The following is a 14,477-nucleotide window of genomic DNA, read 5'->3' on the forward strand; positions in this document are numbered from 1 at the left end:
GGGATTATACAGAGAGCCATGATCACACAGAAACGTCCTTCTGTGATAGAAGCATGCCCTAAGACTTGGGAGCTCTTCACGGGAGTAGGGAAAAGTCTTCCTGCTAGTAATGTGTTTTCCTGACCTGAGATGTGTGGAACAGCCACTTCGCAGCCTCTGACTGAGATCAAGTGAGCTGGATGCTATGTGTTTGCTCTTGGGCAGCTTAGGATGGAGTTGGCCCTAGGCATTATTGAAGTAGAATGAGCTAACATACCATCCTTTCCTTACCCACAGGGTCCCTTTGTCTTTAGAGTCCAAGGAAATAGAAAACAAGAAAATGCCTGTGTGTCCAGAAACAGCACTGGGGCCACAGGGCACCTGGAAGGACAGCAAGAGGTGAGAGGGAGTTAGAGGCACACTGGGGACAGCCTCCCCAGCCTAGGATGGGCTCCTCCCCTGCCATGCCTGCCCTGTCTCAGTCCAGGAAGAGGACATTCAGCTGCCAGCAGAGCCCTGGCTCTCCGTCTCTCTGACTTTGGAGCCCTCTGCAAGGGAACTCTCTAGACCTCATCCCCACCAGGAGGTGGTGGCCTGCTATTCCTGTGGCCTCCCTATGGTCACATACACCTTGGCCTCACGGTCTGCACTGAGGAGTCAATGAGAAAATGCACACAACATGTTGATGCATTTACTAATCCCATCCTACGGACGCCATCTCCTCCTCCAACAGTTTCCTAGACAACAGCATCCAGCTTAACTTGATTTCTCTCTCCCAGTTTCATAATCCTCAAGGTGGGATCTTGTCTTCTTGGTCCATGGTTGGGAGTGTTCAGAGGACCACAGAGGAAGACAAATCTACATGCCAGATTCTGAGAAAGGTCCCAGAGGCCGAGAAGGATGCTTCATAAGTAGGGCCCTGACCAGGTGGCTAGGGAAGGACAAGGGGTGGGAATAGCAGTGGTCACCCCTAAACTCATGACTCCGACAAAAGGTGACAAGGAGGAGCACGGGGCTCTTTCTTTATTTCAGGCTAATTTATCCATTCAGGTGGAATAGTCAGGGTGGTGCTAAGCACTGTTATCCCTTTTCTGAGGGTACAGAGTACATACTCAAGACGATGGATAGACTGAGGAGAGTGGGCAGGGCCAGCAGGGGAATTCTGATCTTAGATGTCATCCATGATTACAGGTTCAATTCATGTCACAGTCTCTCCTTAGCCTCTTCCTCACCCCCAGTTCTTTTGAGAAGGACATGGCTTAAAATCAAAGGCCATTGTTGTGTGGCTTCATGGTCTGTCCTCCAAATGACCTCCATGTGACAGCAAACAAGACATTGAAGATAAGGGTCTTACTGAGGACTCCACAGACCATGGGAACCATGATGCTGGATATGGAGACCCTGTGGAAAGAGGAGATTGAAGGTTGATCAATGACCACCCACATTGCCAAGTCTGGGAAACTCCTCCCCATCCAATCTTTCCAACTTAGGTCCTTCCAGCAGCTTTCCTTCAGCCTGTGGGAAAGTTTAGATGCAGTTTACATGATCTTTTCCTAAAATAACCAATTAGAATGTGTTTGCAGGAGAGTCTAGGGTTCATGTCCAGGAGACGCATAAGGAGGAATTCACCTGGGCATCTCGGCCTTCTGTGTGGAATGATGTCAGGTCCATATCTAGGGAAGCTGCTCCCTGTTGTCCCCATTCTCACCTGCTTCTGGGGACAGTTGTCCTACCTTAGTCTTTATTTTCCTCTACAGAAAGCAAGAAGAATCCAACCTTACTGAAAACCCCATGTCGGGGTTGTCATGATTTTAGTAAAATGGTTCTCCAAGTACCAGGTAGACAGCAGTAGACATAGGAAAGAGACCCACCCAGGTGTTTGTGTGTGTGTGTGTGTGTGTGTGTGTGTGTGTGTGTGTGTGAGAGAGAGAGAGAGAGAGAGAGAGAGAGAGAGAGAGAGAGAGAGAGAGAGAGAGCGCTCATCTGACCTGGGCAGATAGGGAAGTAGGTGAGGATAAGGCACTCCACATGGTAGGACACAGGTACAAAAATACTAGGTGACAGTGAATCACACAGAGGCCACATGGAGTACCCAGAGTCTTCGAAATTTGTGCTCCTTTCCAATAATTCCACGTGGTGAGCAAGCCTTTAGTACTTGGACTTTTGCACAATCCATCAGATCCAAATTTCAGCAGCAGGCAACTTTTGAACTCACTGACTTGACATACATGCCCCTCTTTACATTTCTATTGCATATTAGTGTGCCTCAGGATCTACCTTCATCTAAATCCTGAATTAGAGGAAGAAGTTGTTTCCTTCATCCCAGCTACTCTAAGGTGCTTGCTCATAGTCTTGTCTAGTCGTTATTCATGGTTATCCACACCTTAGCAAGACACTAATTCTCATGATTCACCCGACATCATCTTCCCTGCTAAGATTGCCCTCCAAAATTAGTACCTCGTCTCCACCGTTGTAATTTCATTGAATGTACAATTTCCCATCAGCCAGAAAAGCACAACCATTTGTCTGTAATTAGTCATTGACATTGCTTTGAGTTTTTAGAAGTTGTATCTTTATGTTTATTCCTGTGTACGAACGGTATCTGTGTGCAGCTTTGTGCATGTGAGTGCAGTGACCACAGAGGCCAGAAGAGGGAGGCGGATTTCTTGGAACTGGATGTATAAGTGCCTGTGAGTTGGCTGACAAGAGCACTCAGCACTGAACCTGGGTCTTCTGCAGCAAGTTCTCTTAACTGCTGAGCCATCTCTCCAGTCCATTTTTGTTTGTTTATTTACTTTTTGATTTTTGAGACAGGGTTTCTTTGTGTAGTTCTGACTGTCCTGGAACTTGCTCTGTAGACCAGGCTGGACTTGAACTCAAGAGATCCACCTGCCTCTGCCTCTCAAGTACTTAGATTAAAGGTATACACCACTACTGGCTGGGCAATCTCTTATGTTTAAATCATTTATCTCTGTAAAGTTTCCATGAGCATTTATGCCACTATGCATACGGTCACATATATGGAGCATTGTCTGAATATCATCATTTGTGGATGATTCATGGCACACGCATGAGGCAGTGTTACTGCAGGCTGGCCAATATGAGTTCAGCATTTTAAAATATTCCTGCTGGGGCTGCGTGTGCAGCTCAGAGCATGGGCTAAGGATGCATGAGGCCTTGGGTTCCATTTTCAGCACCAAGAGAACAATATTATTATTAAACCAGATGTGATGCAGAATGAAATAACCATGAACATGAAGTAGGCTGGGCCTAGTGGGACAGTGACGATCAATTCATCCAACCACTTATTCCAGTGTCTGCCTTTTATCCACCATCCCTCCACACACGTCCATCATCTATCCATTCATCTATCCTCAAAGGGATAAAAGGACCCCCTTCTTTCATTCCCATAGCCTGGCTATGGGGAAAGGCTTTGTCATATACTCTTACCTCTCCACACTTGTCACAGATGGGAGCCTCCTCCTCAGTTAGTTGCCACTTCCTCCCTCCCTGGGAATTTCTGCACAGACTGTCTGCTCCTTCTCCAGCCCACAGGAGCTTTATGCCCACATCCTCTTAGCACATGGACTAGGAGATAAATGGCGTTCAAACCAGCAGCCCAGAAAACATACCTGGGAACATTTGTCACATTTGAGAAGGTGACTCCAGGGTCAGGAGAAGAGACAACAGCTGTGGATTGGGTCATAGTCCAGTCTCTGCGCGGGTATTTTGTGGTAATCAGGATGGGAAATGTAGTTGGGCTTGTAGTAGTTATGATGCCAGAAGTGGATGGATCTGAAGAATCTGCAAGAAGACACATGGTGTAGAGAGATAAATGGACGGGCATGTAATGGATGGATGGATAGACGGATGGATGGATGAGCAGAAGAAGAGAAGTGAGCTGGGGAGGGAAAAGAACATGGCTATTCATGAAGCAAGGATTTTTTACTAAAATCCAAAGAAGCCAGCCTGAAGCAGAGACAGAGACAGATGAGTGGAAGGAGAAAAGGAGGAGGGCTGGAGAGGCGTGAAGGAAAGACTCCTCGGGATGTCTGAGATGTGGAAACATTCTCTCTGCTGCTGCACAGCTCTCCACCTCCCCATTTTCCCCCTTACAGCTCCTCTGCCTCTGTAAGTCACGTCTCTCTAAGGTGTCCTTTACTGCTGTATTGAATATGAGCCTCAGCTTGGGCTTGGCACAGACTCCCTGGTTCTAGAAAGGGAGGCCTGTTTCTCTTTTCTCTGCCATCCTTGATCATCCACTATTATGAATGGGGATGTAGAGCCCAAAAAGGCACCAGCTGGTCCTCAGTGAATTCAGAAATCCATAGGGGAACTTGTAAGTGCATGGGTCCCCACTGAAGTGAGCCTAGAACCTTGTTCCCCATAAGGAAGTGTCACTTCAGGTCTGCTGAGCCAGGGTCTGCATGAAATAAGGAGTTCAGGTGGTTCATGCCCATAGCAAGGTCTGAGACACACAGTTTAGAAGCCCAAGGAGCCAACACGGTCATCTTGGGTAGAGGAGAGTAGATTTCAGGGACCTCCTAAGGAGATAACTTCTAAGTAGAGATTTGGGAAATGGAACCCAAATATGTTCCATGTCTACTGATTGCCCTTTACTAAACTCTGCTACCCAAAGGGAATTTATGGATAGCACCCAACTTACCATTGTCGTGCATGGGACCTCACATGAAGATTCTGGGAGAAAGCCAGGCTTCTAGAAACCCTGGGCTCCAATGTATCCTCACCAGATCCAGCTCCCTCTCCCCTCTCACAGCTTGTGTTCTGTAGCCTGAAAGTTCTGCTGAGCTGCTTAAGTAATGCTTTTCCTAAAAAAAACTGAAGAAACCTTTGAGGCCCAAGGCCAGGCCTGGAGTGGACTAAGACCAGGGACATTTACAGAAACAGGACTGAGCCAGTGACCTAGGCTGGAACAGGCCTGAGACAGAAAACTCCACAGGAGTAGGTATAAGGGAGCAATCAGTAAGAGAGTAGGCCAGAACCAGAGACCTCTGCAAGTCTGGGCATGAGTCTGGGATCTCTGAGTAAGTAGGCCTGAGCCAGGACCTCTGTGGGTTTGAATGTGAGCTTGAGACCTCTGAGGGAGTAGGCAGGAATCATAGAAGTAGGAAGAGGCCAAAACAGCTGGAAGGCTCAGCAGAAAGAGTCCTAATCAAGCAATCTCTGAGGGAACAGGCCTGAATGACCCATGACATTGTAGAGCAAATCCCCAGAGCTCCGAGTGACCTCTAGAAACAGGGGGTAATTAATGCTGTGACTGGAACAATGACACTGACTATACCACGATGAGCAACCTTATGAGCATTGAATCTACAGGCACATGGAAGATTGATCACCAGAGTCACAAACAGCACCAACTATACCAATCAGGGCAAGATGGGTAGACAAGATAAGAACACATTCAACATCAGAAAGAATAACACAACACCAATAAAAACTAGTGGCCTTATAGCAGCAAGACTTAAACAAATAAATATAGATTAAGAAGAAGAAAGTGACCTCAAAAATTACTTTAGGAGAATGGTTGCATCCCTTAAAGAGGAAATGAAAATTTCCTTCAAAGAATGAAGGGAAAGACAAACAAAAAATTGGAAAAAATGAAAAAAAAAACCTTAAAGAAAAAAAAAAGCAATCAAACAGATGAAAAAACTATTCAAGACTTAAAAACTTAAATAGAGACAAAAAGAAAGCACAAATTGTAGGAATTATAGAAATGGAGATTATGAGAAAATGGTCAGGACTACAAATGAAAGCATAAATAGCAGGATACAAGAGATGGAAGAGAGCCTCTCAAGCTCTGAAGATACAATAGAAGAAATAGAGTCATCAGTCAAAAAAAAAAGCATTAAATCTAACAAAAGCTTAACAAAAAATATCCAGGAAATATGGGACACCATGAAAACAGCAAACCTAACAAAAATAGGTATAGAAGAAGGAGAAGCCCAACTCAATAGCACAGAAAGCGTATTCAATAAAATCATAGAAGAAAACATTTCTGACCTAAAGAAAGATATGCATATGAATATAAAGGAAGCTTACAGAACACTAAATAGACCGAATAAAAAAGTCCCCTTGCCACATAATAATCAAAACATTAAACACAAAATAAAGAAAGAATATTAAGAGCTGCAAAGGAAAAAGGCCAAGTTAGAATTATACCTGACTTCTCAAAGGAATAAATGAAAGCCAGAAGGTCTTGGTCAAGTGTTATGCAGACATTAAGAGGCCATGGATGCTAGCCCAGACTACTATACCAAGCAAAACTTTCAATCACCATAGAAGGACAAAACAAGATATTCCATGACAGAACCAGATTTATCCTCTACCTAGTCACACACCCAGCCCTAAACAAAGCACTAGAAGGCAAACTCCAACCTAAGGAAGTTGGCTACATCAACAAAAACACAGGCAATTTATGATCTCACAGCAGCAAATCCCAAAGAAGGGAAAAAACACACACAATAACATCGCTGACAACGAAAACTAAATTAACAGGAGATAGCAATTACTGGTCATTTATATCCCTTAATATAAATGGACTCAATTCACCTAAAAGCGACACAGGCTAACAGATTGGATATGAAAACATAATCCATCCTTCTGCTGCATACAAGAAAAACACTTCAACCCTGACAGACATCTCCTCAGACTAAAGGGTTGGAAAAAAAAATTTCCAATCAAATGGACCTAAAAAGAAACAAGCTGATGTAGCTATCCTAATATCTAACAAAATAGACTTCAAACTAAAATCAATTAAAGGAGACAAAGAAGGACATGTTATATTAGGCACAGGAAAAATCTATCAAAAAGAAATATTAATACCGAACATCTATGCCTGGAATACAGGGGCCCCCTCATATGTAAAAGAAACACTTCTAAAGATTAAATCACACATTAAACCCCACATACTAATAGTGGGAGACTTCAACACTCCACTCTCACCACCAGACAGGTCTGTCAGACAATAAATTAACAGAGAAATAAGGAAACTAGCAGATGTTATGACTCTAATGGACTTACCCGAGATTTATAGAACATTCATTCCAAACATAAAAGAATATACCTTTTTCTCAGCACCTCATGGAACCTTCTCAAAAACTGACCACATACTAAGGTTAAGCAAACCTCAACAGATACAAAAAATTGGAACAACCCAATGTATCTTATCAGATCACCATGGCTTAAAATTAGAATTCAACAGCAACACTAATTCCAGAAAACACACAAACACATGGAAATTAAACAATGCTCACCTGAAGCATCAATAGGCCAAGAAAGAAATAAAGGGAAAAATTTAAGATTTCCTAAAATTCAATGAAAACGGCCACACAACATGCCAAAATTTATAGGACACAATGAAAGCAGTGTTAAAATGTAAGTTCATAGCATTAAATGGCGACATAAAGAAGCTGGCAAAAAATTTCACACTAGTGAATTAACAGAACATTAGAACAAAAAGATGCAAACTCACCCAGGAGGACTAGATGGCAGGATATAATCAAATTGAGAGGTGAAATTGACAAAATAGAAACAAAGAAAACGATACAAAGAATCAATGAGACAAAGAGTTGGTTCTTCGAGAAAATCAACAAAAAAATAGACAGTCCTTTATCCAAACTAACCAAAAGGCAGAGAGAGAATATTGAAATTAACAAAATCAGAAATGAAAAGGAGGCATAACAACAGATACGGAGGAAATACAGAGAATCATTAGGTCATGTTTCAGAAACTTATAGCCCACAAAATTGGAAAACTGAAAGTAAATGGACAACTTTCTGGATAAATATCACTTACCAAAATTAAATCCAGACCAGATAAGCATATTAAATGGACCAATGGCTGCTAAAGAAATAGTAACAGTCATCAAAATCTCCTAACCAAAAGAAGGCCAGGACCAGAGGGTTTCAGCTTAGAATTCTACGAGATTTTCAAAGAACAAATATCAATACTCCTCAAACTGTTCCACACAATAGAAACAGAAGGAACATTGCCAAACTCTTTTTATGAGGCTAAAATTACCCAGATACCTGAACCACATAAAGACATGACCAGAAAAGAGAATTACAGATCAATCTCCCTCATGAACATTGATGCAAAAATACTCAATAAAATACTGGGAAAATGAATCCAAGAACACATCAGAATCATCATCCACCATGATCAAGACAGCTTCATAAAGAAATGCAGCAATGGTTAAGCATATGATAATCTGTCAACGTTTTCCACCATATAAACAAACTCAAGAATAAAAACCAAACGATCATCCCATTAGATGCTGAAAAAGCTTTAGACACAATACAACATCCTTTCATGATAAAGATCTTGGAGAGTGCTATAGAGATTTGCATGGGTATGGATCTTGTTTTATTGATACAAATTTGAGGTCAATTTTGTTATACTGTATATGTATATTTCTGCTCTTAATTAAGGTATTGTGTTTGTGCGGCTCACTTAAAAATGTAACATAATAGAGTCATATGTAATAGTCAATTCTGTAGTCATGTTAGTTAGGTTTCTAGATGTTCAGAGATGTATTTCAGATGGATAGGCAGTCTTCAAACCTTTCAAAGACTACAGAATATGGCATTTAAAATGTTAAAGAACTTAGGACTTTTCATGACAATGAGACATATCTGCTACTGGCAGCACCAATACCTGCAAGAGGAAGATCAGCATCAGAGGCTTCTGCTGTATAAGTACTATGTGCACTAACCAATTGTGCCACTGGAACATCAGAGTCTTCTTATGGAGTTGATTAGCCATTTGAGCAAGAAATTACTCTTGCCTGGACTGCTTGGTGAACTGGACATACAGGACCCATAGAGAAATGACTGCTGAACTTGCCTAAAGAGAGACAGTCCTTCAGTGTTTCTGCTTCATGAAAAAGTCTGCCAGACATTTTGCAGGATACAGAAGGAAGTGATTGACAAATTGCCAATATAGGTGGACCTGTCTTTGACATTTCCAGATTCATGAAAACGTCTGCTGGATACTATGGGCTTGTAGGCTGAAGATGGATGCCCCAACGGTACAGAAGAACTTTGGTTGACTGTCCAGGTAGCGAGATGTCTCTGTCGATTCTAGAGTTTTGAAAGTTGCTTACAATGAACTTATTGTTTACTTAGGTAATATTATATCCTTCTAGAGTCTTTATGAAGTTGAAGAATTTATAGTTATAGTAATAGTTTTTTAGTTAGGATAAAAGATAAAATAGATATAAATATTGTAGGTGTAATTCTTGCTTGATAGCTGTTTTGTTATATGTAATTTTACTATGCTAATGTTGAAGCCTTTCTTTTTATTTAAACATAAAAGGGGGTGATGTGGGATTTCCCTCTGTATGCTGTGATTACCATTAATGAATAAAAAAACTGCTTTGAACCTATAGCATGACAGAACTTAGGTAGGTGGGGAAATCTAAACTGAATGCTGGGAGAAAGGCAGAGTTAGAGAGAAGTCATGTAGCCCTGCTGAGACAGATGCCAGAACTTTGAAGTAAGCCCCTGCCATGTGGCAATACACAGAATAATGGAAATGGATTAAATTAATATGTAACAGTTAGCCAATAAGAAGCTAGAGCTGATGGGCCAAACAGTGTTTTAAATAATACAGTTTCTGTGTGGTTATTTTCAGGGCTAAGCAGTCGGAAACCAACAAGTAGCCCTCTGCCAACAGGAGAGAGCAGGGATACTAGGAACATACCTAACCATAATAAAGACAATATACAGCAAGCCAACAGACAACATCAAAATAAATGGAGAGAAACTCAAGGCAATCCCACTGAAATTGGGAACAAGAGAAGGTTGTCCACTCTCTCCTTATCTGTTGAATATAGCACCTCAGGTCCTAATTAGAGCAATAAGACAACAAAAGGAGATCAAGGGAATACAAATCAGAAAGGAAGAAGTCAAACTCTCACTACTTTCTATTGAAATGATAGTTTACATAAGTGACCTCTAAAAAATCTACCAAGGAACTTTTACAACTCATAAACACTTTCAGTAATGTAGCAGGATACAAGATTAACTAAAAAATCAGTAGTTCTCTTTTACACAGAAGATAAATGGGCTGAGAAAGAAATTAGAGAAACATCACCCTTCACAATAGAAACAAATAACATAAAATATCTTGTAGTAACTCTAACCAAACAAATGAAAAACATGTATGAAAAGAGTTCAAGTCTTTGAAAAAAAATCGAAGAAGACACCAGAAAATGGAAAGATCTCCCATGTTCTTGGGTATGTAGAATTAACATAGTAAAAATGGCAATCTTGTCAAAAGCAATCTACAGATTCAATGCAATGCCCACTAAAATCTCAGAAAATTCTTCACAGACCTCGAAAGAATGGTACTCAACTTCATATGGAAAAGCAAAAAAACCTGGATAGCCAAAACATCCTGAACAATAAAGGAACTTCTGGAGGCATCACAATCCCTGATTTCAAGCTCTACTACAGAGCTACGGTACTGAAAACAGCCTGGTATTGGCATAAAAACAGACAGGAGGACCAATGGAACTGAATAGAACACCCGGATATCAATCCACACACCTACAAACACCTCATTTTTGCTAAAGACGCAAAGAATATAAAATGGAAAAAATAAAGCATATTCAATAAATGATGCTGGAATAACTAGATTTCAACACACAGAAGAATGAAAATAGATCCATATCTATCACCACGCTCAAAACTCAATTTGGTCAAAAATGCATCAAAAACCTCAACATAAAACCAACCATACTGAACCTCACAGAAGAAAAAGTGGGCCGTACACTTGAAAGCATTGGCCCAGAGTTTGGGGCTGTGAACCCAGACCCTGAATTTTCTGTAAATGAATTGTTATGCTTGCAGCTGCTCTGAGCATAACAACTTGTTTTTCCTGTAATTGTAGCTACTACGAGCATAAGACCCTCAGGAGTTCCTGATGGCAGGGGAGCGGCTTCTTGCAGGGGAGTGGTTTCTCGTGTGTTTGGCTGGGGCGTGGCTATCAGTTAAGGATGTATATATAAGCGGCTCTGGTACACAATAAAGGGGGCATTCTTGTTTCCAGGATGACCCCTGTCTCTGTCTGTGTGTCTTTGGTGTTTAAATCTCCAGGCCCTTGCTAGGCTCGTGAGTGGTCCTGTAGTGCAGTTGCCTCAGTACAGGTGCAGTACCATAGTACACGTAGTAGTACTTATGGTACAGCCCAGGAGATCACTTCCTAAATATAATCCCAGCAGCAGACACTGAGAGAAACAATTAATAAATGTTACCTCCTGAAATGGAAAAGCTTCTGTAAAGTAAAGGACACAGTCCACAAGACAAAATGGCAACCTACATACTGGAAAATATCTTCCCTAACCTCACATAAGACAGAGGGCTGATCTCCAAAATATACAAAGAACTCAAGAAAGTTTTCATCAAAAGAACAAATAACTTTTAAAAAATGGGGTATGGACCTAAACAGAGAACTCTTAACAGAGGAATCTAAAATGGCTGAAAGACACTTAAGGAAATGCTCAACATCTTAGTCATCAGAGAAATGCAAATCAAAACGACTCTGAGATTCCATCTTACAACTGTAAGAATGGCCAAGATCAAAAACACTGATGACGACTTATGCTGGAGAGGTAAAGGGAACACTCCTGCATTGCAGTGTGGTGATTTCTCAGAAAATTAGGTAACAACTTATGGAGGAAGGTCATTGGATAATAAAGAAACTGCCTTGGCCCTTATAGGAGAAAATTAGGTAGGCAGAGTAAACAGAACAGAATGTAGGGAGGAAGAGGAAGTGAGCTCAGACTCGATAGCTCTCCTCTCTGGAGCAGATTCAATGAAGCTCCAAGCCAGGATGGATGTAGGCTAGAATCTTCCTGGTAAGTGCACCTTGGGGTGCTACACACATTAATAGAAATGGGCCACGCAGTGCTTAAATGAATAAGTTTGTGTGTTGTTATTTCGGGGCATAAGCTAGCCAGGCGGCCAGGAGCTGGGCTGTGGGAAGAGGCCCGCAGCTCCTTCAACAAACAACCTTCCTCAAGACCCAGTAATACCACTTTTGGGTATATGTTCAAAGGATGCTCAATCGTGTTACAAGGACATGGGCTCAACTATGTTCACAGTAGCTTTGTTTGTCATATCCAGAACCTAGAAACTACCTAGATGCACCTCTCCCAAAGGATGGATAAGGAAAATGTGGGACATTTACATAGTGAAGTACTACATAGCAGAAAAAAGTAATGACATTTTGAAATTTGTAGGCAACTGGATGGATGTAGAAAACATCATTTTGAGTGAGGTAACCCAGACCCAGGAGGATAAATATCATGTGTCCTCATTCATAAGTGGCATTTAGACATACAAAGAAAACCAGCCCACAAATCAGAATCCCAGAGCACCTAGACAACAATGAGGACCTAAGAGAAACATAGATAGATCTAATAATCTACATGGGAAGTAGAAAAAGAAGATCTCCTGAGTAAATTGGGAGTATGAAGAGCATGGGAGAGCCTAGCAGGGGAGGGGAGAGGAAGGAAGGGGAGCAGAGAAAAATGCATTGCTCAATAAAAACAACAACAAAGACAACAAGAACAGTTCAGGGTGCAGTTCATCTCAGCAGGGAACTCAAGACAACAGGAGCCGGAAGCTGCTGATTGCAGGGCATCCACAGTCAGGCAGTAGAGACCAGTGAATGTTCCAGGTTCACTTCCGGTTTTATACTGAGTCTTGGATCCCAAGCTTAGGGAATGGTGCCGCCCACTTTTAGAATGGGTCCTCCCAGCTCAAGCTAAGACAATCCCTCACAGTTGTGGCCAGATGACTGTCTCCCTGGTGATTCTAGGTTCTGCCATATGAACTACTACAACCACACAGGGCAAGCACTTTACATGCTGAGCCATATCCCCACGCCTGTGTCCACTGTGTTTGAACATATAAAGGTCACACCTAATGCTTTGCCTATGTTGAGTGTGCCTGGACCAAAGCTTTCCTGAAATAACCTCCAGGCCCCCATTGTACCAAAGGGCTGGACATTCTCTGCAGCAGGGAAAGCCCTGGGAGGAGCTGTTCATATTGACTCCATGAACATGAAAGACTGATTCAGAGCCTTCTGCCACTGCAGTCTTCCGCACGAGATACATAGGAGACTCAGGCCACTAGCAGCAGCTCCTGGGCCACCTTCCCAGAGCTTAGAGGTTCTCAGTCATCAAGAGCAGATCCTGGACAAGGACTGCATCTCCTAGCCTTCCCCACTAAGCCTCATATGCCTCTCTGTGTAGCTGTCGCCTCTTGGTTTATATTCTCAGTGCCTTCTCCATTTGCTCTGAGGTCTCTCTCATGTGATGGAGCCTGCCACCCCTGGAGAGCTTTCTGATGGGATTGCAGGAAGGGATGTTTGGGAATGGGCAACTGTGACAGCTGGAGGGGAAAAGATCCTTCAATGAACAGAGTTCTGTCAGCAGCAGCAGCAGTGTTAAGAGTAACTGGTAATAACTGCCCAGAGATCAGCAAGCCTGCATTCTAGGGTTGGCTCTGCCCTGAACCAGCAAGGGGTCTTGCAGGGAGGGGGGGGTCTTCCCTGTGCTCCAGTTCCCAGCTATTAGAAGACACAGTTTCTAGAGTCCTCTCCAACTCTGGAGCCTGGTGATCAGGAAAGCTGAGAGTCACAGAAGGGAGAAGCTCACCTCTTGTCACCACCAGGCGGATGGTTTTGAGAATAGCGATTGTTCCACGATTGTCACAGATCCCACAGTAATAGACACCCGAATCTCTCACTGTGCTTGTAGTCATGATGACAGTGAAGTAGTGAGAGTCAGGATGGTCCCAGATGAAGAATTTTGGCCCCTGAGCTTTCGTGCTGAGACCGGACACTAACACTTTACAACTTTCTGTGGATGTTAGTTGACACCACACCTTCATCATGTTGACATCTTGGCTGTGATGATACCGGCAATTCACAAGAAAGGTCTGGCCCTCCACTGCTTGCAATAACTCTGTGTCCTCTGTGCAACAGCCTGGAAACAAACACACTCTTCAGGTCAGAGAGTCCTCCCAGTCTGCACAGCAGGGCTAGGAGATGGGCTCCCTTCTCAGGGACTGCCCTCTTTGTGTCTATGTTTAGGATGCAGCTTAGAGCCAGTAGCTGGCCACAACACACCATGTGTTCCGTCTTTCTAATAGAGTCCCATTTTGCACCCCTCCAACCACTTCCCTCTCCTCTCCCTGGTTCCTTACTTCTATCATTGTCCCCTGTCCTCACCTGAAACCAGGAGCACCAGCAGGATGGGGGACAGCAGGTATGTGTCCTCCCAGGCCATGGGTCCTCTTCTCGAGCTGTAGGGGAACAAGCAGGGAAGGAGGTAGGGATGCTCTGAGGAGAGGAGACCAGGGCAGGGCAGGGTCCAGGCAGCCCCCACAGCCAGTGCAGGGTGAACTGCTGAGGAAGTCGGGACCTCCGAGGACAAGAGGGAAGCTGAGCAAGGCCTGTGTGGCCCA

At 43.0% G+C, this 14,477-nt stretch overlaps 1 protein-coding gene across 1 annotated transcript; it reads right to left on the bottom strand.

The window, feature by feature from the left end:
• Positions 1–1,096: 1,096 nt before the first annotated feature.
• Positions 1,097–13,984, bottom strand: LOC142853767 (triggering receptor expressed on myeloid cells 1-like). The gene is made up of 3 exons (XM_075978938.1): positions 13,667–13,984; positions 3,612–3,783; positions 1,097–1,380 (listed from the first exon to the last, which is right to left on the bottom strand). Exons 1-3 carry the CDS (start codon positions 13,902–13,904, stop codon positions 1,245–1,247), a joined length of 546 nt encoding a protein of 181 aa, XP_075835053.1. The 5' UTR covers positions 13,905–13,984; the 3' UTR covers positions 1,097–1,244.
• Positions 13,985–14,477: the final 493 nt, after the last annotated feature.

This window comes from Microtus pennsylvanicus, chromosome 7 (genome assembly GCF_037038515.1).
Source record: "Microtus pennsylvanicus isolate mMicPen1 chromosome 7, mMicPen1.hap1, whole genome shotgun sequence".
Classification (NCBI taxonomy): domain Eukaryota; kingdom Metazoa; phylum Chordata; class Mammalia; order Rodentia; family Cricetidae; genus Microtus; species Microtus pennsylvanicus.